General features: G+C 42.7%; 1 protein-coding gene across 1 annotated transcript in view; it reads left to right on the forward strand.

Moving 5' to 3' along the window:
• Positions 1 to 23,324, forward strand: part of rnf213a (ring finger protein 213a) — a 37,450-nt gene extending 14,126 nt beyond the window's left edge. Inside the window, exons 25-67 of the mRNA XM_069674946.1 lie at positions 243 to 1,530; positions 1,643 to 1,824; positions 1,940 to 2,083; positions 2,170 to 5,778; positions 5,875 to 5,999; positions 6,303 to 6,416; positions 6,496 to 6,620; positions 6,702 to 6,824; positions 6,982 to 7,058; positions 7,271 to 7,424; positions 7,499 to 7,640; positions 8,378 to 8,569; positions 8,686 to 8,816; positions 8,912 to 9,069; positions 9,184 to 9,390; positions 10,048 to 10,235; positions 10,336 to 10,456; positions 10,590 to 10,690; positions 10,787 to 10,969; positions 11,075 to 11,241; positions 11,326 to 11,428; positions 11,526 to 11,640; positions 12,752 to 12,959; positions 13,086 to 13,282; positions 13,392 to 13,514; positions 13,618 to 13,728; positions 15,200 to 15,442; positions 15,531 to 15,606; positions 15,726 to 15,760; positions 15,867 to 15,967; positions 16,075 to 16,231; positions 17,032 to 17,194; positions 17,713 to 17,807; positions 17,934 to 18,185; positions 19,201 to 19,333; positions 19,559 to 19,642; positions 19,731 to 19,911; positions 20,069 to 20,270; positions 20,359 to 20,436; positions 20,544 to 20,741; positions 20,991 to 21,080; positions 21,202 to 21,380; positions 22,473 to 23,324. Coding sequence (XP_069531047.1) covers positions 243 to 1,530; positions 1,643 to 1,824; positions 1,940 to 2,083; positions 2,170 to 5,778; positions 5,875 to 5,999; positions 6,303 to 6,416; positions 6,496 to 6,620; positions 6,702 to 6,824; positions 6,982 to 7,058; positions 7,271 to 7,424; positions 7,499 to 7,640; positions 8,378 to 8,569; positions 8,686 to 8,816; positions 8,912 to 9,069; positions 9,184 to 9,390; positions 10,048 to 10,235; positions 10,336 to 10,456; positions 10,590 to 10,690; positions 10,787 to 10,969; positions 11,075 to 11,241; positions 11,326 to 11,428; positions 11,526 to 11,640; positions 12,752 to 12,959; positions 13,086 to 13,282; positions 13,392 to 13,514; positions 13,618 to 13,728; positions 15,200 to 15,442; positions 15,531 to 15,606; positions 15,726 to 15,760; positions 15,867 to 15,967; positions 16,075 to 16,231; positions 17,032 to 17,194; positions 17,713 to 17,807; positions 17,934 to 18,185; positions 19,201 to 19,333; positions 19,559 to 19,642; positions 19,731 to 19,911; positions 20,069 to 20,270; positions 20,359 to 20,436; positions 20,544 to 20,741; positions 20,991 to 21,080; positions 21,202 to 21,380; positions 22,473 to 22,629 — 10,812 coding nt within the window. The 3' untranslated portion in view covers positions 22,630 to 23,324. The remainder of the gene's footprint in view (positions 1 to 242; positions 1,531 to 1,642; positions 1,825 to 1,939; positions 2,084 to 2,169; positions 5,779 to 5,874; positions 6,000 to 6,302; positions 6,417 to 6,495; positions 6,621 to 6,701; positions 6,825 to 6,981; positions 7,059 to 7,270; positions 7,425 to 7,498; positions 7,641 to 8,377; positions 8,570 to 8,685; positions 8,817 to 8,911; positions 9,070 to 9,183; positions 9,391 to 10,047; positions 10,236 to 10,335; positions 10,457 to 10,589; positions 10,691 to 10,786; positions 10,970 to 11,074; positions 11,242 to 11,325; positions 11,429 to 11,525; positions 11,641 to 12,751; positions 12,960 to 13,085; positions 13,283 to 13,391; positions 13,515 to 13,617; positions 13,729 to 15,199; positions 15,443 to 15,530; positions 15,607 to 15,725; positions 15,761 to 15,866; positions 15,968 to 16,074; positions 16,232 to 17,031; positions 17,195 to 17,712; positions 17,808 to 17,933; positions 18,186 to 19,200; positions 19,334 to 19,558; positions 19,643 to 19,730; positions 19,912 to 20,068; positions 20,271 to 20,358; positions 20,437 to 20,543; positions 20,742 to 20,990; positions 21,081 to 21,201; positions 21,381 to 22,472) is intronic.
• The last annotated feature ends 1,224 nt before the right edge of the window (positions 23,325 to 24,548 follow it).

Genomic DNA, 24,548 nt, shown 5'->3' on the forward strand with positions numbered 1-24,548 from the left:
TAAAAGAGAGAGAGCAAATCATTCAGAAGCAGTAATTACTGTCTTTTTTCTCATCAATGGACTGAATATGCAATCTTCCTAATAACTAATAGATTATGCAATGCCTTATTAACTAACTGTTATTGTTGTAGATTTTCGTTGTTCTATCATTGTGCTCACGGAAGCTTGTACGCCTGCTAAATAAAGTTTCATACAAAAACAGAAAGCAACAAAGTTAAATGCAGGTTTGTATTGTTTTTCAGGTTTTTGCAAGCGTTCAAAGGCTAGCCGAGGCATTCATTGCCCTCTACACGGCTGGGAATCCACTGTTCAGACACTGGGAAGCGCAAATCCACTGCTCTCCAAACAACAAGGAAAGCAGCATTATGATGGACTTCAACCTCGGCAGTGTTGCCAGTGTTGTGATTGTGGAGGGGAGCGTAGTGGAGCAGCTTCCTGAATTCTGCAGGAAAATGGAGAAATGTCTGGATTATTGGAGGGATTTTGTGGACAAACAGAGATCCCAGCAATACTATCTGAACTACTACACAGCCGAACAGATTGTATACCTCTGCAGCAAGCTGAGTCAGCAAAATGTGACTGATGTTGAGGACCAGGTTCTCATGATGCTTTCTTTTGTCAAGCCAAATTGCACCGCCTCAGACTTGAGACAGGTCTGGCATACTCTCCGATATGAAATCCTCACCAAACCAGAAGAGCAAAATGAAGACATTGAGTTTCAGACTTTTGTTGTGGTGACACAAAGTGAGCTTGGAGATCCAGACTTCACCAGCGAATTGAATCCTTTGGCAAGTCTTGTGGAACAAGCAAGTGGTTCCCAAAAATTTGATCTTATATGGAATGCATACATGAAGGACATGAAGAATTTCCTTCCACACATTCTTGATATAAAAAACCTTGGAAGACTGTTAGAAATACTGGCCAACAAAGAAGATGGAAGTGAAGATGATGACAGTGAAGAAGACATTTCTGATTATGCAACTGGGAGTCTCATAATGAGGCAACTACCTAAAGGCCTGGCCACAGGAAATCCAAACCTCATTGTTTGTCCGCACGATGAGGTCTTGACATCTTGCATCTCCATTTACATGAGCAACGAAGCTGAGGCACTTCCCACCTACGATGAGGTCCTCTTGTGCAACTCCTCAACTCCATATGAACAGGTGGAGCTATTCCTGAGACGATGTCTCAGCACAGGATACAGGGGACAGAAGATATACTCTCTACTGTATGGTGATCTCCTCACCTATGATGTGAGCTCTAAAGTTGAGAACTTTTTTCAGCGCATGAAGATGCAGAGCCGGAGGGACTACAGTCTTGTTATTATCTGCAGCTCGGAAAGAGAACATGCCTACCTTCCTTCAGCCTTTAGCCAGTACAGATTGCACCTGGTTCCCCTTGAGCCATTGGCGAGGATCCAGAGGTACCTTCACAGACACTTTGTCGTCCCAGAAGATCAATGCAGTGCTGCAGCTGCTTTCAAAGACCGGCTGCGTGTTGGTGTTGTCTCATCCAAAAGGGCCGGTGTCGGTATGTATATATATAACTACTCAGCTATTTCAAATTCATGAATTCATTGATGGTAAATATTTCACTCCTAAAGTTACTTTCACCTGCCATATTAACTTTTTTTGAATTGCAGGCAAATCTCTCTACATCAAGAGGCTGTATGAAAAGCTGAAACTCTCAACAAAAAAGTCGTCAATGACTAAATGCATTCGCTTGATTGAACCTTATGTTGATGAGAATGTCATCCTTCAATCTCTGTTGAACACCCCGAAGACGGAAGAACTCATCATGTTCCATTTTGACATCACTTCATCGGTAATAATGAGTCTCAAGTTCAAGCTTGGCTTAGTGTAATAAAGTCCTATTAATAGGACATGTCTCGACAGCTCACATATGGTGGTAATTGACTGTCTTTTATGTTATTAAAAAGGTGCAGAAAGGTCTCCATGAGTTTCTTTTCAAGCTGTTGATTCTGCGCTATTTGATGGACTCTGAGGGAAAGATGTGGAAGTGCAGTGACCAGCAGCTGTATGTCATAGAGATTTTAGAGCAGACCGGAAATGCTTCACAACAGGTAAGAGTTTTTACAAGTTTGGCTAACACTAATCATTTGTCATCTGATTTTGAAATGTTATGTATTCATCTCTGTTTTCTCTATAGGCTCAAAATGTGAAGAGCACATTCACAGAGGTGTTTCCAAATATTTTCTGCCGACCACCCAAAGAGGTTCTCATGCTTGAGATGAGCAAGGGCGAAGATCCCACCATCGCAAACTTGGATGACCCACTGATGGATGATAAAGAATTCCAGGGAGAAGCCTTTCAGCGGCCATACCAGTATCTCACACGGTTTTATAACCATGTTGATCTTGATGTGTTCAATTATCAGGGTGTTGAAGGCTCACATGTGGAATGTCTTCAGATGCTTCTCATGTACTGTGGGATTATGGAGCCATCCTGGGCAGAACTGAGAAATTTTGCATGGTTCCTTAACCTCCAGCTGCAAGACTGTGAGACATCTGTTTTTTGTGATCCCAATTTCACTGGAGACACACTAACTGGATTCAAAACCTTTGTGGTGGACTTCATGATTCTTATGGCAAAGGACTTTGCCACTCCATCCCTTAGCATCTCTGACCAGAGCCCTGGCAGGCTGCAGCAGGACCTGAATGGTGTCCGAGATGAAGATTTGGCTCCTTTTTTGATTAGAAAGAGATGGGAAACAGAACCACATCCATACATCTTCTTTAATGATGACCATGTGTCCATGACCTTCATCGGTTTCCATCTTCAGCCCAATGAAGATAACTCTGTTGATGCAATTGAACCCACCTCTGGAAGAGTGATTAGAAAGAATGCAATGACAAGAGCATTGTATGAAGGTCTTAAGCTGCAGAGGGTCCCATTCAACATTGACTTTGATAGGCTTCCAAGAGGAGAAAAAATAGAGCGGCTCTGCGGTGTTCTTGGTATCCAGTGGCCTCTGGATCCAGATGAAACGTATGAGCTAACAACAGATAACATACTGAAGATGTTGGCAATCCATATGCGGTTCAGGTGTGGCATTCCTGTCATTATCATGGGAGAGACGGGGTGTGGTAAGACAAGGCTCATCAAATTTCTTTGTGAGTTGCGGAGGAGTGGAGTGGCCACAGAGAACATGAAACTAGTAAAGGTGCATGGAGGGACAACTTCAGAGATGATTTACACCAAAGTCAGAGAAGCTGAAGACATTGCTGCTATTAACAAACAAGACTATGGATTTGATTCTGTTCTCTTCTTTGATGAGGCCAACACTACCGAGGCCATCAGCAGTATTAAGGAGGTCCTCTGTGACAAGACAGTCAAGGGGGATAGTTTGACACAAGGATGTGGGTTGCATATTATTGCTGCATGCAACCCTTACCGAAAGCACACGGATGAGATGATTAAGAGGTTAGAATCTGCTGGCCTGGGCTACAGAGTTCGAGCTGAAGAGACCGATGAAAAGCTCGGGTCTATCCCTCTCCGACAGTTAGTCTATAGAGTTCAAGCATTGCCACCAAGCATGATCCCTCTGGTGTGGGACTTTGGACAGCTAAATGATCACACAGAGAAAATATACATCCAGCAGATTGTGCAAAGAGTGATCGAAAGCAAAGCAATCAATCAAAGCAACCTCAAGTGTATCACCGATGTCCTTTCAGCTTCTCAGAAGTATATGCGAACAAGAAAGGATGAATGCAGCTTTGTCAGCCTGAGAGATGTGGAACGCTGCATGCAGTCTTTTGTTTGGTTCTATGACAACCACCTCATGTTGTTTGCTGAACTTGAAACATTTGAGAGCCCTCAAAATGTTGAGAACAATGATCGGAATCAGAGACAGCTTGAGGTCAGAGACCCTGTGCTCTGGTCTCTAGTTATGGCCATCGGAGTTTGCTACCATGCCTGCCTTGAAAAAAAGGAGAAATACAGAGAGAAAGTCAGCAAAAGCCTTCCACCAACATACAGCCCAGCAAAGGTAATGCAGGAGATCTCATTAATGCAGGATGTACTTTTGAGCGGTGTGCCAATGGGGGATACTATTGCAAGAAACAGTGCTCTCAAAGAGAACGTCTTCATGATGGTTCTCTGCATTGAGCTGAGAATCCCTCTCTTTTTAGTTGGAAAACCTGGAAGCTCAAAATCCCTTTCTAAAACTTTGGTGGCAGATGCAATGCAGGGCCAAGCTGCTCATTCTGACCTCTACAAAATGTTCAAACAGATCCATCTGGTGTCCTTCCAGTGTAGCCCACACTCAACACCTGAAGGCATCATTAATACTTTCAAGCAATGCGGACGCTTCCAGGAAGGAAAGAACCTTGATGAGTACATTTCAGTTGTGGTCCTTGATGAGATTGGGCTGGCTGAGGACTCTCCAAAGATGCCACTGAAAACCCTTCATCCTTTGCTAGAGGAGGGATGCATAGATGATGAGCCACTACCGCACAAAAAGGTTGGATTCATTGGAATCTCCAACTGGGCTTTAGACCCTGCAAAGATGAACAGAGGCATTTTTGTCTCCCGTGGTGACCCTGACGAAAAGGAACTCTTTGAGAGTGCCAAAGGCATATGCAGATCACAGGCAATGGTTTTGGAGAAGGTCAGGGATTTCTTCCAGCCCTTTGCAAGAGCCTACTTGAGCATCTGCCACAAACAAACAAAACAAGGCAAAGGATTCTTTGGCCTACGTGACTACTACAGCTTGATAAAGATGATTTTTGCATTGGCAAAGGTTTCTAATCGGAAGCCCACTGCAGAGGAAATCATGAAGGCAGTGTTGAGAAATTTCAGTGGCAGGGATGATGTGGATGCAGTAGCTGTCTTCACCAAGAGACTCAAGATTGCCCCCAACTTGGAGAACATCAGTGCCATTGAGTTTGTGAGAGAAAACATTCAAGCAGTTGGACAAGACGAAGACTGTCGATATCTGCTGGTGCTTACAAAAAACTATGCAGCCCTCCAGATCCTTCAGCAAACCTTCTTTTCAGAAAGTGGTCAGCCAGAAATAATCTTCGGATCCAGTTTCCCAAAAGACCAAGAATATACCCAAATCTGCCGCAACATCAACAGAGTAAAGATCTGCATGGAGACAGGTCAAACAGTTGTTCTTCTTAACCTGCAGAACCTCTATGAAAGTCTCTACGATGCCCTCAACCAATACTATGTGTGCTTGGGAGGACAAAAGTATGTTGACCTTGGACTGGGAACCCACCGCGTGAAATGCAGGGTGCACAAAGACTTCAGGCTAATTGTCATTGAGGAAAGAGAGGTGGTCTACAAACAATTCCCAATACCACTCATCAACAGGCTGGAGAAACATTACCTGGACATCCAAACTGTCCTTAGAGCTGAGCAGAAAATGATTGTGGAGGAACTGGAGAAATGGGTGAGGCTTTTTGTGTCTCTTGGAAGTCAACACGCAGCAACATACAAGTATCAAGCACCAGACGTCTTCATTGGCTACCACTCAGACACATGTGCATCTGTGGTGCTTCAAGTAATAGAGAAGCAGAAGGACAGTTTGGATATCCCAGACCCTGAGAGGAGAGTTCTGGATGAGGCCAAACTCGTCCTGCTCAAATGTGCTACGCCAGACTCAGTTGTACGACTGGACTGCACGGGTCTTCCCAAAGTGGAGAGTGAAAATCTGTCCAGGGTCTACTTTGAAGAGCAGAGTAACAACTGTTTAGCTGACTTCATTCTTGCTCACACAACACAGGATACCCATTGCCACTCCTCCTTCACAGAGGTAATCTTGAAGTTATCATACAATACAGTTTTAAAGACATCCGGAACTTTTAAGTCCTTATTATGCCTTTATGATAAATATAATTTTAAATCCTAGGTGACAACATTCTCCAGACTCTTGACGGCATGTGACTTGGAACCACTGCAGCAAATGTTGCACAGCGTTGGGCTTCTCTCTCTTCAGCAGTTTGACACAGAGCAATCCTTCCTGAAGAAGATCAGGTTTGTTGATTTTGGGGAACAGTTATGATTCCTCTAATCTATTGGTATTCTCACAAAGTAATCTGCCATAGACAAAGCTAAAAATATAAATATATATAAATATAATATATATTATAAATTCTACTAAAGCGTCACGAAAAGAAACTTCAGAGGCCAACTATAGTCTTACTAAATGTACAGTTAGTACGGTTTTTTTAAAGCTGCTTTGACACCTATGGTGTATGTTTTTAAGGATATACTGGATGTACAAAAAATAATTAAAGATTAATTAATCTCAAGATCAAATCCCTGTTTTGCTTGTAGGAGCTTCCTCACAGCTGAAAATGGAAGCAGTACGACTGGACCCTGCAACAAGATCCTCATCATTCAGTGTGATTTTGATGTCTCGCAAAGTGCCAATCTTATTGCATCTGCAAAGTAGGTCCAATATTTCCTCTCTAATGAGCATGCACTATCAGGTGGTCTTGCTATATTGAGTTTTGCTTTTCCTTCTTAGGTATTCTTCCATAAATGAAATCAACAAGATACCTCCAGAGAGCATAGGAAGCAAGGTGTTTGTCTACTTTATCACCAGATTGCCGAGAATGGAAGGAGGGAGTTCCTACATTGGCTTTCATGGAGGTGAGGTTACTACGCCTAGTAAATCAAAAATTTCAAACACTTTAAAGATTGGATTATAAGAAAAACATGTTGTGTTCACAGGCCCCTGGACATCAGCTCACATCGATGACCTCAGACAGTCAAAGGACATTGTTTCAGACATCAAAGCCTTGCAAAAAATGACCATTAGTGAGATGTTTGAAACGAAACTGAGTCCACCTGAAGGTAACTGATTGATAGATGTATAATTACGAAGTTCCTCTCTCTTTCTCTACTCAATCACCCACTGAAAATACAATTAGAAATAGATATTAAGAATGTTTTCTGAAAAATGTTCTTAAATCTTTAATGTCATTTAATATAAAAAAATGTTTTTCTACAGCCATGGAGGTCGACGACATGTACACCGAGAATGAGCAGGAGGAAGCAGTCGAAGGAAATGTGCAGTTAGAGGAAAAGGTGAGCAAGGACAAAATATTTCAAACATTTGCTATTGTGGTTATTGGAAACCAAAATCAACATTGGACCCATGTGCAGCAATTTAAGAAAAAAAAACCTCAAACTTTTAAGCTGGATGATCGAATGTGTGAATTTTTAGCAACAGCAACATGTCGTCGTGTCCTGGGTTTCTTGTGACTCTTGTTTTTGACCAGTGTGTCCTCTTGCTGCAGGCCGGGGACAGGGTTGTGGACACCACAGCACTGCTGAGGAGCTGTGTGCAGAGTGCAGTAGGCATGCTGAGGGACCAGGTGGAAAGTGGCCTCCGCAGCACTCGCAGAGTTGAAATCCTGCTGACACTCCTCAGTGACGATGATGGAATGAAAGGTACTTACAACAACTTTTATTTTTGCTTTTTAACAGCAGTTGCAGTGGTCTTAATGTTATCTTACTCTTGTCAGGTGAATTTCTTCAAATTGTGAAGAGGCATCTTCACTCGTTGCTGTTGTCTCACGATGGCAACACCTTCTCATCCATCAAAAGCAACTGGGTCATTAAGGAGGCCTCAAACATTGATGCCCTGCAAGAAGGAGGCACCTTCAGGTGGGTGCTTTAGTAACATAATAAAAGGTTATATATATTTTTAGCTGACCGCCGGGGTCAGCCCTACACATGGGTCTGTATGTGACTGACTGACTAAGTGAGTGAGTGAGTGATGGTACTTTCACAGCCATAGAGAGAGAGAGTTGCGACATCGCAATGGCGGATCATGGAGCATATTGGACCTCCACTGACGCAACTCTCTGTCTGTACGGCTCTGGATACTTTGTTCAGCGAGTAGGCGGGGCAGCAGACTTTCAGAGCACTAGAGAGAGAGAGTTGCGACATCACAATGGCAGATCACGGAGCTATTGGACCTCCAATGACGCGACTCTCTGTCTATACGTCTCTGGATACTTTTTTTGGGGGAGTAGGCGGGGCAGCAGACTTTCAGAGCCCTAGAGAGAGAGAGTTGTGACAACACAATGGCAGATCATGGAGCATATTGGACCTCCACTGACGCGACTCTCTGTCTTTACGTCTCTGGATACTTTGTTCGGGGAGTAGGCTGGGCTGCTCCTCCACTGCTTCTCCACTGTCCTCACCTACGTCCGCAGCGCGCACCTACTTTCAAACAGGTTTTCATCGCCCGACGGCCTCATAAGGACAGTCCTTCTAACACATAGCCCACAAAAGCGCACATTGACCTGATGCAGTCAGCCACATACTCGATTTTGACCTAGTCTTTTTCTAATAGTCCTATTCTAACAGCGCTGTTGATTTTTTTGGGGTCCTTACAGGAACACCTTATGGAAGCGAGTTCAGGCTGTGGTAGTCCCCCTCTTGGCCCAGTTGGTTTCAGTCATCGACCGGGACCAAAACTTGGACATCCTGCTGGATACAAACTCTGGTGAATCTGTCAGAAGGCTGTGGTTAGACATCTTTGACAATGACAAACTGCTGGAAATCCCACACCTAACGCTTGACCATAAGTAAGTGTTGGTGATATTTTACTTTGAATACAGAATACCGTATTCCTTTATTAAGGCATTAAAACATAACGTTATATTTGCAAATCTAAACCCTTTGTTATTCTTTCTGTTCAAAGCAATGAGACGAGAACAATGCTTGTACAGAACAACATTGCCCAAGATCAGATCATGAGCTGCAGCATGCCCTTCAGCTGGAGGATCAAGAACTACCTCGAGGAACTCTGGGTCCATGCACTTCAACATGAAGGTAATGGCTTGTTAGGTACCTTCCATAATTGCGATGACACCTCTGTGATGTTGTTTTGACTTTTAACTTTAACGTTGAATGTAAATGTCTTTTAGGCCAAACTCAGCTGGAGTTTGATGAGTTCTTTTGGAAGACGCCACTGGGACGGTACGTTGCAAAAGCAGACCCAGAGATGCAGAAGGAGTTTTTTCAACGCTACCTTCAGGATTTCATATTCATGACAATGAACGTGACTTGTCAGGAAGATCTGCAGGTAGTTAACAGTTTAATAGTTTACAGTTAAAATGAAAGCATTAATTAAAGGCTACATTTGTGCGATGGATTGTGCACTTTCTTGCACTAATGCAAACAATTCTTGATTTTCTAGATGTTGTGTGGAGCCTTGAATTGTTGTGTCAATGAGCTGCAATTGCAGCTTAAAGCCATGGATACAGTAATGTCTCTTCCATGGGTCCATGCTGCTTATCATGAGTTCAAGAACCGGCTGCAGAACCTTTTCAGGATGATCTGCATAGAGCCCCAGGTGACGCAGCATCTCTTGCAGAAACCCAATGCCAGACATGGAGATGAACTGGTGAGCCTCTAAAGTTTATTTAAGTGTTTGAAATAATATTTTTCTTTTTCTTCTTACTGAAGCATTTGAAATTCAGCCTGCTTATATAGACTTAAAGTTGATTATGGAGAGGTGCACACTTCCCAGATATCCAGACAGTGCTGCATGTGTGACGTCCACGGTTGGCTCCGGATGTAACTCTTGATTTTCCTGGCTGACGGTCGCTTTCCTTTTTAGACTGTTTGCTTCATCTGAGCGCCAAATTTGTTTCTTTTTCTTTGGATTTTCACTTATTTTTGAAGTTGTATCTGTAGTCATCAATCTTTTCTTTGTTTGTTCAGCCATAGTAGATAACTGTTTACTCACAACACTTGCAGAGAGCGGAAAAGCAGCCACTTAGCTCCGCCTACCCTCTCTGGCAGACCAACCACTGCTGGGTGATGGAAAACGCGTCACTAACTGGGCACCAACACCCAGTCCGTAATACTGCGAATGCAAAGGCTTTCATCAGTGGGCCATAGGCTCAATCACCTTTGCGTTACCTCACTCGGCGATAGATAGTGACTTAACAGGCATTTATTTAAATGAAAATCTTCGATATTATTTCACTTTTGGTAATTTGTTATATATTTTAAGTTGCACTTTTTGTGTAGTGATCATATTCCCTCTGTCTCCAAGGTGCTCGATGTGTATGCAGCTTATGCATGTGTGGAGTCCCTCGAGCCTACAGTCCTGGACACAGACGCCCAAAGACAAGCTTGGCTCAGACGGGTCAAAAAACTTCAAGTTCCCATCGAGTTGATCTGCTCTGAGGACAGTGTCAGACGCTATGGGGAGCGTAGCAAGACGATTGTCTGTAGAGTCCAGTAAGTCTTCACTAAAAATACATACTGAGGTTTTAATGCTGTCTTTAGTTACTACTTTAGCTGTATTGACTTTGATGGTTATTTGTTCCTTCGTTCTTAGAGCGGGATGGAATCGGATATTCTCTCTCTCTCTCTTTGTGGAGCACATGTTGTTGGGAATTGAAGAGGTAGAGAAAAAGCTTACACCTCTGGTTTTGGAGCACACAAGAGGGCTTTGCCAGGTCGGTGTGACATGTTTCTATTTACCTGAATTGATTGATTTCTTGAATGACTTACCATAACACTGCATTCAGGAATAACCACAATAGTTCCTCTATCCATAATAAATTGTATTTTATCTGCTCTCTTATGAAGATACTGGAGAAAAATTCAGACCTCAAAACTCAACAGCCATTTGAGGCGGTAATTGGTTTGCTCAAAACCTGCAAAGATCAAGCGGTCAACAGCTTCTTCAGGTAGAAATTCTGTTTTCCGTCTTTTGAATTGTATTAAAATCATCCGCTGCTACACATTGCCTTCACCCTGTGTCTTCTTCTAACTTTCTCATCCAGGTTTGGTATTACGCTGTGCCCTGTGTGTATGGGAGACCCTCAAAATCCACTCTGCCTGCCATGTGAACACATGTACTGCTTAGCATGTATCAAACAGTGGTTGGGCCCTGGTCAGATGTACTGTCCACTCTGCATGCAGCCAGTTATGGATGACTTCCCCATGGTTCCTTCAGAGGACATAAGGTTGGTGACTGCGTATGGATTAGAGCAGGAACTGATTTGATGCACTTCCTGCTGTGTGACATGTAGGACATTTAAAACAACTGTCTTGTCTCTTGTTTTGTGCAGGACCCTAATCAAGCAACATGCTCAGTTCAGGAAGCAATGCAATGCATTCTTTATTGACCTGGTGTCCACTGTGTGCTTCAAGGACAACTCTCCCCCCTGTTCAGCTGTCATTCTCTATTTGTTGTCCTTGCTCATGGTGGAGACCAACCCTGTTCCCATTCTCGGGGGTAGGAAACTGCCTTAACTCAGGGTCACTAGTGTGTGTTTGTGGTTGTTTTGTCAGCCCTGACTATCTTTTCGTTTTTTGCTAGTTAATCGACAAATTCTGACAAAGGCGCTCTCTCCGTTCGATGACTCTGTGGATAAAAATCCAGTGGTTCGGTCAGTAGTGCTCAAACTCCTGCTGAAGTACAGGTGAGGTGCTATGGCTGTAAGTTGTATAAGCCCAATTATGTTATTGATATTTTCAGCAGTGTTTCTCATTTTTGTATCAATTATACTGTTTCCAAAGCTTCGAAGAAGTCAAAAATTACCTACAGCAGCACCTGGTGGCAGTTGAGCGGAGCCACATCCTGGAGGAGTCGGATAAGACTGAACTGTACTTGTTGTACATTAACTGCCTAGAGGTACGCATGACTTCTACCTTTACTATGGGCCCTATTTTTTACAAATTTGGGTGTTGAAATGACTCATAGGAACAAAAACTTTTGGAATCGGTCCAGTAGATGTCCTCCGCTGTAGCTGCGATACGGCCGCAATGGCTGCAACACAATCCCCCGGGGTAATTGCACCCGATCAAAGTACGTCCACTAAAAGTGCTTGTTTCAGTCACTGACAGGCTCAGATTGTTGCTCCAGGTGTCTGACAACGTTACACAAATGATCCCTACAAAGATCGTCCTTTTTTAAAGAGTAAGATACTTTTTGTGTAACCAGAAACAGAAGTCTCGCTCAGGGGGAAGTCTCGTTCTGAAGTCTCGCCAGGTGGCGAGATGTTACCTGAACAGGACGGTGGAAACATGAGTTAGAGTTGGAGAGCGGATTTGTTTACGTAGAGGACAGCCAGCAGGAATATATTTCAAAAGCCATGGCTGAATATTCACCTGATTTCGATGAAGATGAGGCATTTGAATTCGATGGCCATCCTTATTTATTTGAGCCAGAGTCTACGGACGAAGAGCTCATAGAAATTGAAGAGAGAACGAGGAGATAGAGAGAGAGAGATGGGGGCAACAGGCAGAAGAGGATAAAACAAATGGACTAACCTACGCTTTCTGTACACCAACACAACAATCTCTACCAAAATCTGTCTCCAACTCTGACTCACGTTTCCACATCTCACCACCCGCGAGACTTCAAAGCGAGACTTCTCCTTGAGCGAGACTTCTGTTTCTGGTTACACAAAAAGGATCTTACTCTTTAAAAAAGGACGATCCTTGTAGGGATCATTTCTGTAATGTTGTCGGACACCTGGAGTAAAAATCTGAGCCTCTGAGTGGCAAAAACAAGCACTTGTAGTGGACGTACTTTGATCAGGCGCAATTGCAATTATGTTGCAGCCATTTCGGCCATATCTCTGATACGGCAGAGGACATCTACTGGACTGATTCCAAAAGTTTTTGTTTGAGTTAAAAATACCAAACTTCTCCTTTAAGCAACGTCGGATTGTAGGATCTTGCATTAGGATGCAACTTCTCTTCATACGGTATATTCACCTTCTACCTCTGCATTTTTCCAGGATTCTATGTTTGAGAGATTGCAGTTCAGGTCCACTGCAGACCAGCACGTGTGTCTGCAGGATGAAAGTGCTTTCCTGACTGACTACCTGCAGTCACAGGCTCATTCTGCTGAAACAGCCACTGTGGAGTATCTGCAGCAGGTGGCCAGAGTGCGCATGGACCTTGATTTGGCTGCCAGCCTCATTGTGGAAAGACTAAGCGCCACAGGTGAGTAATTTGAATTACATACATCCGGAATCTCACCTTCTATACATTAATCACAAATTGAGATGTTTGTGATTGTTGTTTACTATACGAAAATCGAATTCTGCTTTCTCCTTGTAATCATACCAGAGGCTCAAGAGAGGGGTCAAAGTGGAACCACAGCCTTCTTGACCAGCGTGGTGAACTTGTGTAGGCGCAGTGGAAACAGCTGGTATCGTGTCTACTTGATCCGTAAGATCTGCAGCCAACATGGAGTGGAGTTTGTCCTGAAACTCCTGAAAGTGGATGACGTGCGCTGGCTTTTCCCTGAAGAAGTTCTCCATAAGGTTCAGTTATCCATATTGTGATTTTCAGTGTTCAAATAAATGCCACATCGTATTCTTAATTAAATTCTTGCAATAATGAAATAATGAGGTTCAATTTCATAACACCCAGAATGAAGAGGCCGCCCCAATAGACCAGTATCTTGTGTGTGGGGAGGACTACAAGACAATCAGAAATGCAGTTGGAAAGGTAGTAATGGAAGGAAAAGTGGACGGACTGGACGAGACCTGTGAGGTAATATTACATCATGTTCTTACTGGTAACTCAGCATCAGGTCTGGGCTTTGCTTAAGTGTGTGTGGTGACCATCTTGCTGCTCTTTTGTTTTTTCTACATAGGGGTGCAAATGCTTACCGCAGTGGACAACAGTTTATCTTCTCTTGGCGCTGTACAGAGAAGTCACCACGCTCTACAGAGACGCTAATCCTAGCTTCCATCCAAAGCCTGAGGTAGATCCCTGCGTTATGACCTAATGGCCTGTCACGTCTGTTTAAACCCATATGAATTTGTGTGTGTGCAAATGCACTCAAAGAAAAACTTTGTTCTTTAAGAAAGCTCTGACTAAAAATGTCTCTTCCTGAGAAGATGACAGATCATGCTCAGAAGTCTTGTTATTAATAACAACCAAGAATTAATTAGTAGTAGTAATGTTAACGTTAGTAGTCAGGGGTAAGTTTGCAAAAGCTACGATGAGGGTGGTTGCCATAGGTTGCACATAATGATATGCATAGCGTCACCCCGTCCATTGACGGGATTGGCTCCTTATATTTGTGACGTCTCAAACCTGCCACTCTGAAAACGTGTTGTTCAGCCTGTCCTTGGTACACTGCAGTTTAAAAGCAGACAGGCCCAGCCATGGAGATGACTGCTTATGTCCCTGATATGTCTTGTAGCACATGAAGAACACCACATGGAGATGTTTACAAGGTTAAACACTTGATTTTCACTGGAGGCGGTCTTTAAGTCACTTCAGGATTTGCACCCTCAAATTTATCAGAAATTGTAATCCCTTAAACTCAAGCTCTTTATATTTGTGTGCGATCTTCATAATTTCTTTTTACACCGTTTTATTTGCCACTGTCTGTGGAGCACTTTGGTCAGCTCGCATTATTTCAAATGTGCTATAAACATAAATTTGACTTGACTTTGATTTGTTATCACAAAACTCACATATTGTAAAATGTTTAGAATGGCAACAATATTTTATCCTGACTAAAGTACTGGAAACTATTCTGTCGCCCGACTCTGGCTAATCCCTTCCTTAATATTTATTAAAGGGGCCATAGCTTTTGAATGGATATTCTCATATTTTCATGGGTTTCACATTTTTGGGTGTTTATTGTTCACAGTGAAAAAGTGAAAACTGCATATAATTCCGTGTTTTTCCAGATTCACATGTTTAAAAAGGTCACCTCTGAAACGGGCCGTTCAGAGCAGCTGCTGGTTTCTACGTAGAACTTTGCTTTCGCTGAAATCGACCAATCGTCATTCACCGTCATTCACCTCAGGCTGCCTTCTTGCACTAGCTTGTAGTCAAGTCGTCAAGATTTCAACTCACCGTTCCGATACCTCCTGGCGATTGTGGCTGGTACATATAAGGCCGACTAACTGATCCTAGAGCAGCCATGTTTTCTACAACTTTGGAGTGACAGTGCGGCCGGTCCCCCATGTGGGATCGCACACTTGGGGGAGGGGCTACGCATTCACTCCATTACTGTCAGCCAATCGTGGCTAAGGTCGGACCTTTGAATCGCAAAGTGGCTTGTTCGTTTCAGGAGGAAGGAGAGGCTATGAAAAACAATTACAAATTTAATTTTTAAAAGGAAACAGACTTTACCAACATGATTAAAAAAAACATTAGGAAATTAATTGCATAGCTAAAACACGTCCCCTTTAATACATGTATCCTTGTTTCCACAGCAAGTGGGAGCCCTGGTGGCCTACATCCAGACTTCCAAATTCCTTCCCAGCCAAGAGATGAAGAGGTTTGCTCAGGCTCTGGTAAACAATGACCTCAAGTCGTTGCTTATCCCTCCTGGGACCTCTGGTGCCAAGTGTGTGTTGGTGGACTTAACTATTCACCTGGCTGTTGTTTTGCTCTGCGGGAACCAAGGGATCTTAACTCCTCTGCAGCATTTGGCAATGCAACCCGCTAACATGCAGGTATGTATATTATCAGCTTCTTTTTTCTTTTCTGAAATGTGCCTCCTCTTCTGTAAAGTGAAATGTATGTTTTCATCTGTTGGTACAGGCAGCCTTCTTGCCTACCATGCCCGAGGACATGTTAGCTGTGGCTCAACAAGCTATGGGATCTTTGAAGTGGTACCGTAAGTCACAGATAAAAAAAAATTAATTGTACTCCCCTATTAGAAATACACCAGAAAAAGATTCTTCATGGCCTCATTTTTTGACTTTTCAAGTAATTTTTGATTTATTCTTACCACAGATTGTCCAAATGGTCACCCCTGCACAATTGGAGAGGTATATTTGTTTGGTCGTACTCAATAATTGGCAATAAGTCTCTTCTTTGTAGTATACTTCATATGCTCAGAGTCAATTCTGTTTCTTCTCATGTCTTTTTCTGTAGTGCGGCCAACCAACGCAAGAAGGTCGCTGTTTGGACTGTGGTGTGTTGATTGGAGGATTGAATCACAGACCTGTGCAGGGATTTCAACTTGTTCAGTTACAGTAAGTGTTCTATAGGTTGATCAGGGGACAATGTGATCCTAAAGAATGAAGTTAAAAAGTGTTGAATATCCTTTAACTTGAATTATTTCTTTGTTGTCTACTAATAGGGGGGATCGCACTCAGACCGGCCACATCCTAGGAGACCCTAATCGCAGGGACCATCCAGACATGCTGGACACAAAGAGCCTCTCTCCTGTTCCCTTCACCATTGTTCGCATGCTCACTCACATGGCCATGCTGCTCGGTACTTGCAGCCACCTACAGGTAGCTTGGACTAGATAATTAATATAGTTCTGATGGTTATAATTTTCCTACTGCAACCAGGCCTTTAAAGATGCAATGCACAAATGCTCACAAACAATGCAAAGCCCGTTATTCTAGAGGTAAAGCATTGTTGATATCCTGATGTTTGCATTTAAAGGGCCAGTTCGCCGATTTTCAACCTCAGTCTTCATGCTATTATGGAAAGCTGATGCCATTATGGTAGGGAAAAAAATGCAATTTCACTCTGTGTCTTTGGCGGACGCTATCTGCTTCTCCAATGGGCCCTGGAAAACCTCTGGCAAACTATATAAAACGCACCATGTGGCGGAGGCCAGGGAGCTTGCTAAACTACACTTCCTCAATCTGGGACGCCCGCCTCTGATGTCATGTCTCGTTCAAAATCGTCAGGTTTGAAATGTAGACTGCAGACCTGAAGATTTTGTAGACGATCCACCGGTATATTCTCTTTGTATTTTGGTGTCTGTACCACTCTGAGCCATTACCTGCAGCGATCAATGTCCTTGACTGATCGTATTTCACTGCAGCATCTCTCGCTGGGCCATTCCTTTCAGAGCGAGGGGCGCAATGCACGCTGGGTGTTGTAGGAATGTAGAATGGGCAGAACCACAAGCTTTTTGTCCAACTTTCTCCACAGCGATGGCGCCAATTTCAAATATTATTGCTTCTATCGATTACAGAGAAAACCAGCTTTGACTGACTGTGGCTTTTTCCAGGAGAGAACTGCTCCTTTAAGAGGAGGGAGAGGTCTGATCAGTCATCTCCTCTGTTTGTGTTTCTAGTCTATTTCTGCCATCATCAAGCCCCCAGTACATGACCCAGGTAAATTCCTACTTGCTCACCTGCAAAAGGACATGGAACATCTTATCAGATCCCTGGGTAAGGGGACAGACGACACAGTCAGCGCCGTTCACCTGCTCATCCGCAGCCTCCTGCAACAAGCATGTAAGGAACAACCGACGACACAAACTACTGTACGCCTAATTTGGCTGTTTTGATATTTGTAGAAACATATGATAGAAAAAATAAAGTTATACGCTCTCTTTCTGACCTTGTTGCTGTAAATTTGGTGCCTGCAGTAAAGTGACAGTAAATGGGAAGAAGAGGAAGGGCTGCCCTCTAGTGGACAGAAATTGTGTAGGGATCGTTTTGTTATTAATGAGTACACGTAGGATGTTTAAAAGGTGTTATATGAAGTGATTTAAGGTAAATCCAGTCAGCAAATGCAGCATCTTTGTGTCAGGATTACCCTTGAGATTATTTCTAGCGTTCAAAAAGCTCCACTTTGATATGGGAATAAAATAACAGTCATAAACATATCTGTGTATTGGATTTTTTTTTTTATTATTTCTTTTGAGGTTTTAAAGGGTATATTTTGGCTCTCCAAAAATCAAACGCTCACAAACTAATCATTATGATTTGAAAATGTTCTACTGTTGAACACAGCTTGTCTTTGCTTTCAGGGCCTGTTCCTAACAACAATCTGCTCGCCACCAAAGAGGCTAGAAATGGATGGGAGATGGAAGTGAGCAATACCATCATCACACCGCAGCTGAAGGTAGAAATAGTGTTTGTTCAAAAATTGATCAAATGAAGAAGAAATAGTCTAATTTAGGCAAATAAGTCTGCGTGTTTGTAATACATCTGCATAAAACCATTGTGTTCCACCATCTTCTCCTCACAGCACTTGGATAGACAGCTAAAGGAGGTGAACACATTCATCCGGGCAGACTCTCGGATCTCTGCCAATCCAATCATGAAGGTCATGTTCGGCGATCCTCGCCTCTTCTTGGCCTCGCTTCCCCAAAATTCTCTGATCCATTCTTCTGCCGTGTGGAGCTGCAGGGAGAAAGTGTCTCTGCTGAGCCTCACCCACATTGTAGAGCAGTACGGTGGCAGAGACACCCTGCCGGTGCTCTGGAGATTTCTGCATAAGGTAAAGAAACGGTGACCAAACACGCTGGTCAACTTTTAAAGACAGCAGGAGATTTCTGAATCCTACTCTACTGCAATTTTTAGAGAAGAAAATCCTAAACCAAAGATTAAATATAATTTCTCTTTAAAATAGGTCCACCACCACTATCTGAGTCACTGTGCAATCAGCAATTATGCTTTAAAAAAAAAAACAATTTGCTGTTTTCGTTCACAAACAGGTGTTCTAAGAGAACACCAGACACTCTAGGAATTAAGATAGAAATTATCATAAATTTTCTAAATTATAATTTATTGAAAATGAAGTTGTATTTTTTATTTTGTGTAGAAATTGACAACAGGATAACTATCAAAAAGAACCTGTTGGTTTAGCTCAGTGAGTAGAGCAGGCGCCCCATATACAGAGGCTACAGTCCTCGACGCAGCGGCCGCAGGTTTAACTCCTGCCCCCTGCCCTTTGCTGCAGGTCACCCCCCACCCTCTTCTCCCAATATTTCCTGTCTCTCTTTAGCTGTCCTATCAATAAATGCAATAAGAGCCCCCAAAAAACGCGTCACTAACTGGGCACTGCTTGTGATTTCTTTCCACAAAAGTTGCACCAGACACCCAGTCTATAATACTGCAAATGCAAAGGCTTTCATCAGTGGGCCATAGGCTCAATCACCATTGTGTTACCTCATTCGGTGATACATAGTGACTTAACAGACATTTATTTAAATGAAAATCGTAATAATTAAAGAAGGAAATAAATACAATTCATATAAAAGCTATAAAAGTCCAAGATCATCAGTGGACCAGGACTAATACAGGAGATGCCAGTGAAGCCTTCATCACACTTTTTATTCCATATAAAACTACATACCATTTCTGGGGCTTCAGAACATGTTGAATCTTTTTATTTAAAGTTTAACAATCACTGCAAATCACATTTTTCTTATTTTATGAACTCACATCCTTAGCCGGTTAAAGGCGAGCATCTAAAATAGGAATATCAACTGACCCAAGGTCTTTCTGTTTAGGAAGCAGAGCTGCGACTGGTGAAGCACCTCCCTGATATCCTCACACTCCAGAGGGATCTGGTCAAGAAGTTTCAAAATGTCACTGAGCTGACTTTTACCACCATTGCTGAATTCCTCGACAGTCAGAAAGCAGGTACTGAAACCGACCGACTACATCAGTGGGTCTTAACTTTTTCAGCTGCGACTCAAACGCCCAGTTTCTAATCACCTCTTTCTCATAAGTGGGATTGTGGAGGGCCAGTAGTTTAGGGTTTAAAACTGTTGTTGTTTTACACTGGAAGGAGACGTTGACTTATTTTCCTGCAGTCATCTTTGGCTCGTACACTTTGAATTAAATTTAAACTCTTCATGTGTGCAGTTTCGCTGAAAGCCAGGTATGAGAATTACATCAAAATCTTCCTAACGACCTGGAATCAGCTCAGAGTGTCTTTGGCGACTAACGGTAAATATCCTTTTCTGCACATATGACTTTGTAACACTCACACAACCCTGTCCAACATTATGATCTGACTTGAAATACTGTCATCCAGGTGAGATCAAGATCCCAGCTGGTCTCTGCGAAAAGGACCTGGACCTCAGCAGTGACTTCAAGGTGCTCTTACCTCGGCGTCAAGGCCCAGGCCTGTGCTCCACAGCGCTTGTCAGCTACCTCATCGCCCTGCACAACGACCTGGTCTACTGTGTGGATAAACAAACTGGAGAGGAGACCAGGTGGGGGCGCTCATGCCACATTTTTCTCACTTGCTCATGTTTGGCTGTGAGAGTGCAGTGTGTGAATCTGTGAGAGTGTATTGTTTGAATGAGAGATTATTAAAGGGATAGAGAGATTGCTATTATTGTCTGACGAGTCTATTTATCCGTCTCTCAGCTACAAAGTGAGCCCTGCAGATCTGACTGACCTGCATGTGATTCGCTATGAGCTGGAAAGGGACCTGATGCCCCTGGTTCTATCCAACACCCAGTACAGCATTGAGAGAGGCCAGGAGACTCTGCATGAGTACGACTTAACCAAGATCCAGCAGCAGATCATCTCCCGCTTCTTACTGGGCAAACCTCTCATCACTCTCAATGTGAGCACATGGAAAAAGCACATAAAGGGCCCCTTTTTGTTTGGAAAATGGTTAAATACAATATTTATTGTCCCTTTTTTTTTCGTAGGGCATTCCAACACTTGTGAACAGACATGACCGCAACTATGAGATTATCCTGAAGGATGTAAAAGCCAAAGTCAATCAAGTAAGTGGTGATGTACAGAGCAGTAGGGAGCCAGCTAGCTGTCATTTATTCATCACATACAGTATGTTTTATATATTGCTGTTCCACCTGCGTCTGTGTGCCGACAGGAGCCTCTTCAGACTCTCACCCTGTTCGCCATGGCGGGGGAGCTGCACTCCTACAGCGAGGTGTTTGAGGCCTTGTCCACACTGGAAGTGGCCCTCGGTTTCCTTGCCATGACTGGGGGAGAGCCTCACATGCAGCTGTCCAGCTACCTGGAGGAGGTGCTGCAAATGGAAAACCAGATGGCTCCGCACATCTTCAAGGTCAGCATATCCGAGACGCCGGTTATTTTATCTTGTCGCACGTTCTCCCGCTTCCACTGGACAAACTTGTTACTTTGTATGCGAACAATTTGCCAAATGTGGCCCTGAGAACCACTACTGGTTTGCTTTTAGTGATGTCGTGCTTTATATTTACCTGCTGAGTGTTAGATTTAAACAAACGAGGTGATATTTGGTGTGGCTTTTACATGCTTGAGATGAAAGTTAATGTTCTGTGTATTTCGCACACAGGCCCTGAGCATGTGCTGTCTGAAGCATTGTGTGGCTCTGTGGCAGCTGCTGGCCTCACTAAAATCAGAGAATATGCTGCGGCTCAAGAGGGTAAGGCATCACTCAATTTTTACCATAAATGGCTGATGAAAACCTTTGTATAATTAATATTATTATTAATTATATTCTAATCATAATTTTGCCTTTTCCTTGCATTCTCCGTGTCCTTCAGGATCCATTTGTGGGAGTCTCACAGAAGTACAAACAGGCCCTGGGAGAGAACGAGCACCGGCTGCTGACGGGCTTCTTTTCTAAGAACAGCGCCGACACTTTCGTGTTGGGGATGCACGAGTTCCTGGTGCTGGTGCTGAAGAATCCCAATGCACCTGCTACCTTCAGGCCTGACTGGAGGTAAAATAAACATTTTTTTTTTAAATTATTTGTGATTTCCTAACCGTTGCACTTTTCTCAGAATTCTTAAAATTCTGTGCAACGTTCTTTTTTAGGTGTTTAATATATTTCAAAGAAATTATGTGAATACTGAGTACTGATTTCTTAGCTTCTTGTCAGGACAGGGTTATATAGCCTTTATTCTCAAGGTAAGCTGATGATCGACAGGAAACGCAGGGAAGAGAGAGAGTATGACAAGCAGTAAAGGGCCAGAGTTTGAACTGCCTTGTTACACCAAATTGAAACAAAGTGATAAGGTACTTTTCAACAACAGGAGCTTTCCCCAGGAACTAGGAACCTTTTGAGGAACCCTGTGCGTTTCGATAGCAGGAACCGGAGTCTACATTTAGTTCCAGGGTAATTGATTTACCCCTTGAAATGTCCCTGCTCGGGGGTAGTACTTTCCAAATGTCCAGGAGCTTTCAAGGCGGGGCCTGCAGTGCTCATCGTTTCTGATTGGTCGATTGCTCGCTGCATTTTATTTCACCGGGTGTGTTTAAAAGACTGCATCTGCAAGCTCACTGTTATCATCATTATCAATCAACTGTTATCAATGCTAGCAGGCATTGATAACTCCTCCATGCTAACAGGCTAACTGTAGTGTCGCGGAAATGATGATACCAGCCAGTTCATCACGTTGTATGGCATTCATCTTCGACTTAAGGCCGCTGTTGTACCGCTGACAAAAATGGGCCACAGGAACCATTTAGTTCCTTGAAGAGAAGTTTCTGGAACTTTAAGTTCCTGGTACTTTTGGTCAAAAAGCACCTTAAGTTGCTTCAACCTAATTTTGAGCAACTGTGGCAGGATTCGGCGCGTACAGATGCGAGGTAGTTGCCGTTAGAAAGGAGAGTTCTTTTGTACATTTTGGACACATTTCTTTCATTTTATTGGACTTTGGTATAAAGAACATTTCTACCCCTGCCTGCTCTTATCTAACATGACCATTAACCTAACATGCATTGTGTTATATCTAGTCATTAGCCTCAATAAAGTATGCTAGGTATGTGTGTGTCAGATAACAATATTAAAGTGGGTATTTCTCCTTAAAAGCATTAAAGAAACACTGATTCCCTACATGGAGGGCAAAGACCTGGACATCCCCCCTGAAGTGGAGGAGCTGTTCCCCGGGGATATCAACCTGTGCCACTACGTTGAAGCGTGGAAGTTCATTGTTGCCTTCAAGCAGGAGCGCAGCCAGAGACAGTGAGGTCGAAATTAAGCGCTTGGGTTTTTTTTTGTCTGCCTTCTTTATTTGATATAATCACATCCCTCAGAAGAAGTTTACAATCATGATGAATCTACAGTATCGAAGCGGAAAAGCTGTGTGGTATAATCTGTGTTTTACACATTTTTATACAGAAGAGATGTGCCTTTTTAAAGAGCACTTAAGTTTCATAGTGCCACAGAATGAGTGAGCAGTTCAAATTTACCTGTATGACAATGTGATCTATTAGACAATCTGTTCTTCTTTTGTATTGTTTTTCCATTTTCTTAAGCGTCAACAGGTACTGTGTTTCCGTACAGTTGAAGGTTTTCTTGCCGGCACTTTACTTGAAATGTGAATTATTCTGTCCCAGAGAGTTAGAAAAACAATCTGACTTCTACTCAGGTAAAAATGTGGAATACCTCTGAGGACTTATAATCACTCTGATATTAGTTTAATGCTCGTTTCCTTTTCCTGTCATTGTTATGTTGATGTGTCATGTATGTTAAAGTTGCACTCTCCTTTTTTCCACTTTTTAAATCCTAAACAACTATAAAGTGTAAAACATGTTTCTTTTACATTCCATTTACTTTCTCTCAGATTACAACAAACTCTGTCATTATCTGAGAGGTTCGTTATTTCTTATGTGTGCTTGTGTAAAAACATACTGCTTCCAATAAAGCAGAAATGTCTCCTTTCGTCTGCTTGTTTGTGTGTTTTGTGTATAATGAGATAATAACGCATACAGCTGCCCCCTCCTTTTCCTGACTAACCGCTGAGTAATATCACCTTCATTTGTCCAATTAGTTGTTTATATGGAGCAGCAGTTTACTGATATTTTGTTGTACACAAACTTGGGTAGCCCCAAATTCCTTTGTCACAGTGTAATGTTACTAAAGAGTATTTTGCTCAGCTGGTTAGATACACTTTCTGTGAGACTAAAATCCTTAATGGGCATAAACAGTCTTTTGGGTCTGTTGTAATTTTAGTTTCCTGTGTGATGTCACCATCAGCTTAAAGGGGCCATTTCTTTTAAATGGATATTCTCATATTTGCATCGGTTTCACGTGTTTATTGTTCACATTGAAAAAGTGAAAACTGCGTGTTTTTCCAGAGTAACATTTTTAAAAAGGTAGCCCCTGAAATGTGCCGTTCAGAACAGCTGCAGGTTTCTATGTAGAACCTTGCTTTTGCCGAAATCGACCAATCGTCATTCACCGTCATTCACCTCAGGCTGTCTTCTTGCACTAGCTTGTAGTCAAGTCATCAAGATTTCAATTTACCGTACCTCCTGGCGATTCTGGCTTGTACATATAAGGCGGAATAACCGATCCTAGAGCAGCCATGTTTTCTACATCTTTGGAGTGACAGTGCAGTGCGGCCGGGCACACACGTGGGGGAGGGGCTAAGCGTGTCACTCCAAATACTGTCAGCCAATCGTGGCTAAGGTCTGACCTTTGAATGGTAAAACACCTTGTTCGTTTCAGGAGGAAGGAGAGGCTCCGAAAAGAATTAAATTAAAATATGTATACAATTTTTAAAATGAAACAAACTTGATTCAAATGTGATTCAAAAACATGTTAGAATAATAGAAAATTTAATTGCATAGCTGAAATATATCCCCTTTAAAGCATACCACCCAATTAAGAAAAACTGAACAATCAAAGCGAGTTGAATCACATCTTATTTATGCTGCTCAAACATAAAATTATATATAATACCTCAACAAATGACCGCTGTTACCCCAATTGGGTACATTAAATTGTGCTTCTGTCCGGTTTGTGGTAGAGGACCCAAATAAAAGACCAGGAGAACAAAAATAGAGGTTACAGGAATAATAATAAAGGAAAAGGTCCAACCAATAATCCAACAAAGAGAGAAAACGCAGGGAGAGTATCGTCTAAATATCAAAACAATCTTTA

This window comes from Semicossyphus pulcher, unplaced genomic scaffold, assembly GCF_022749685.1.
Source record: "Semicossyphus pulcher isolate SPU_LCO1_2020_fin unplaced genomic scaffold, fSemPul1.0.p SCAF_23, whole genome shotgun sequence".
In the NCBI taxonomy this organism is placed as follows: Eukaryota; Metazoa; Chordata; class Actinopteri; order Labriformes; family Labridae; genus Semicossyphus; species Semicossyphus pulcher.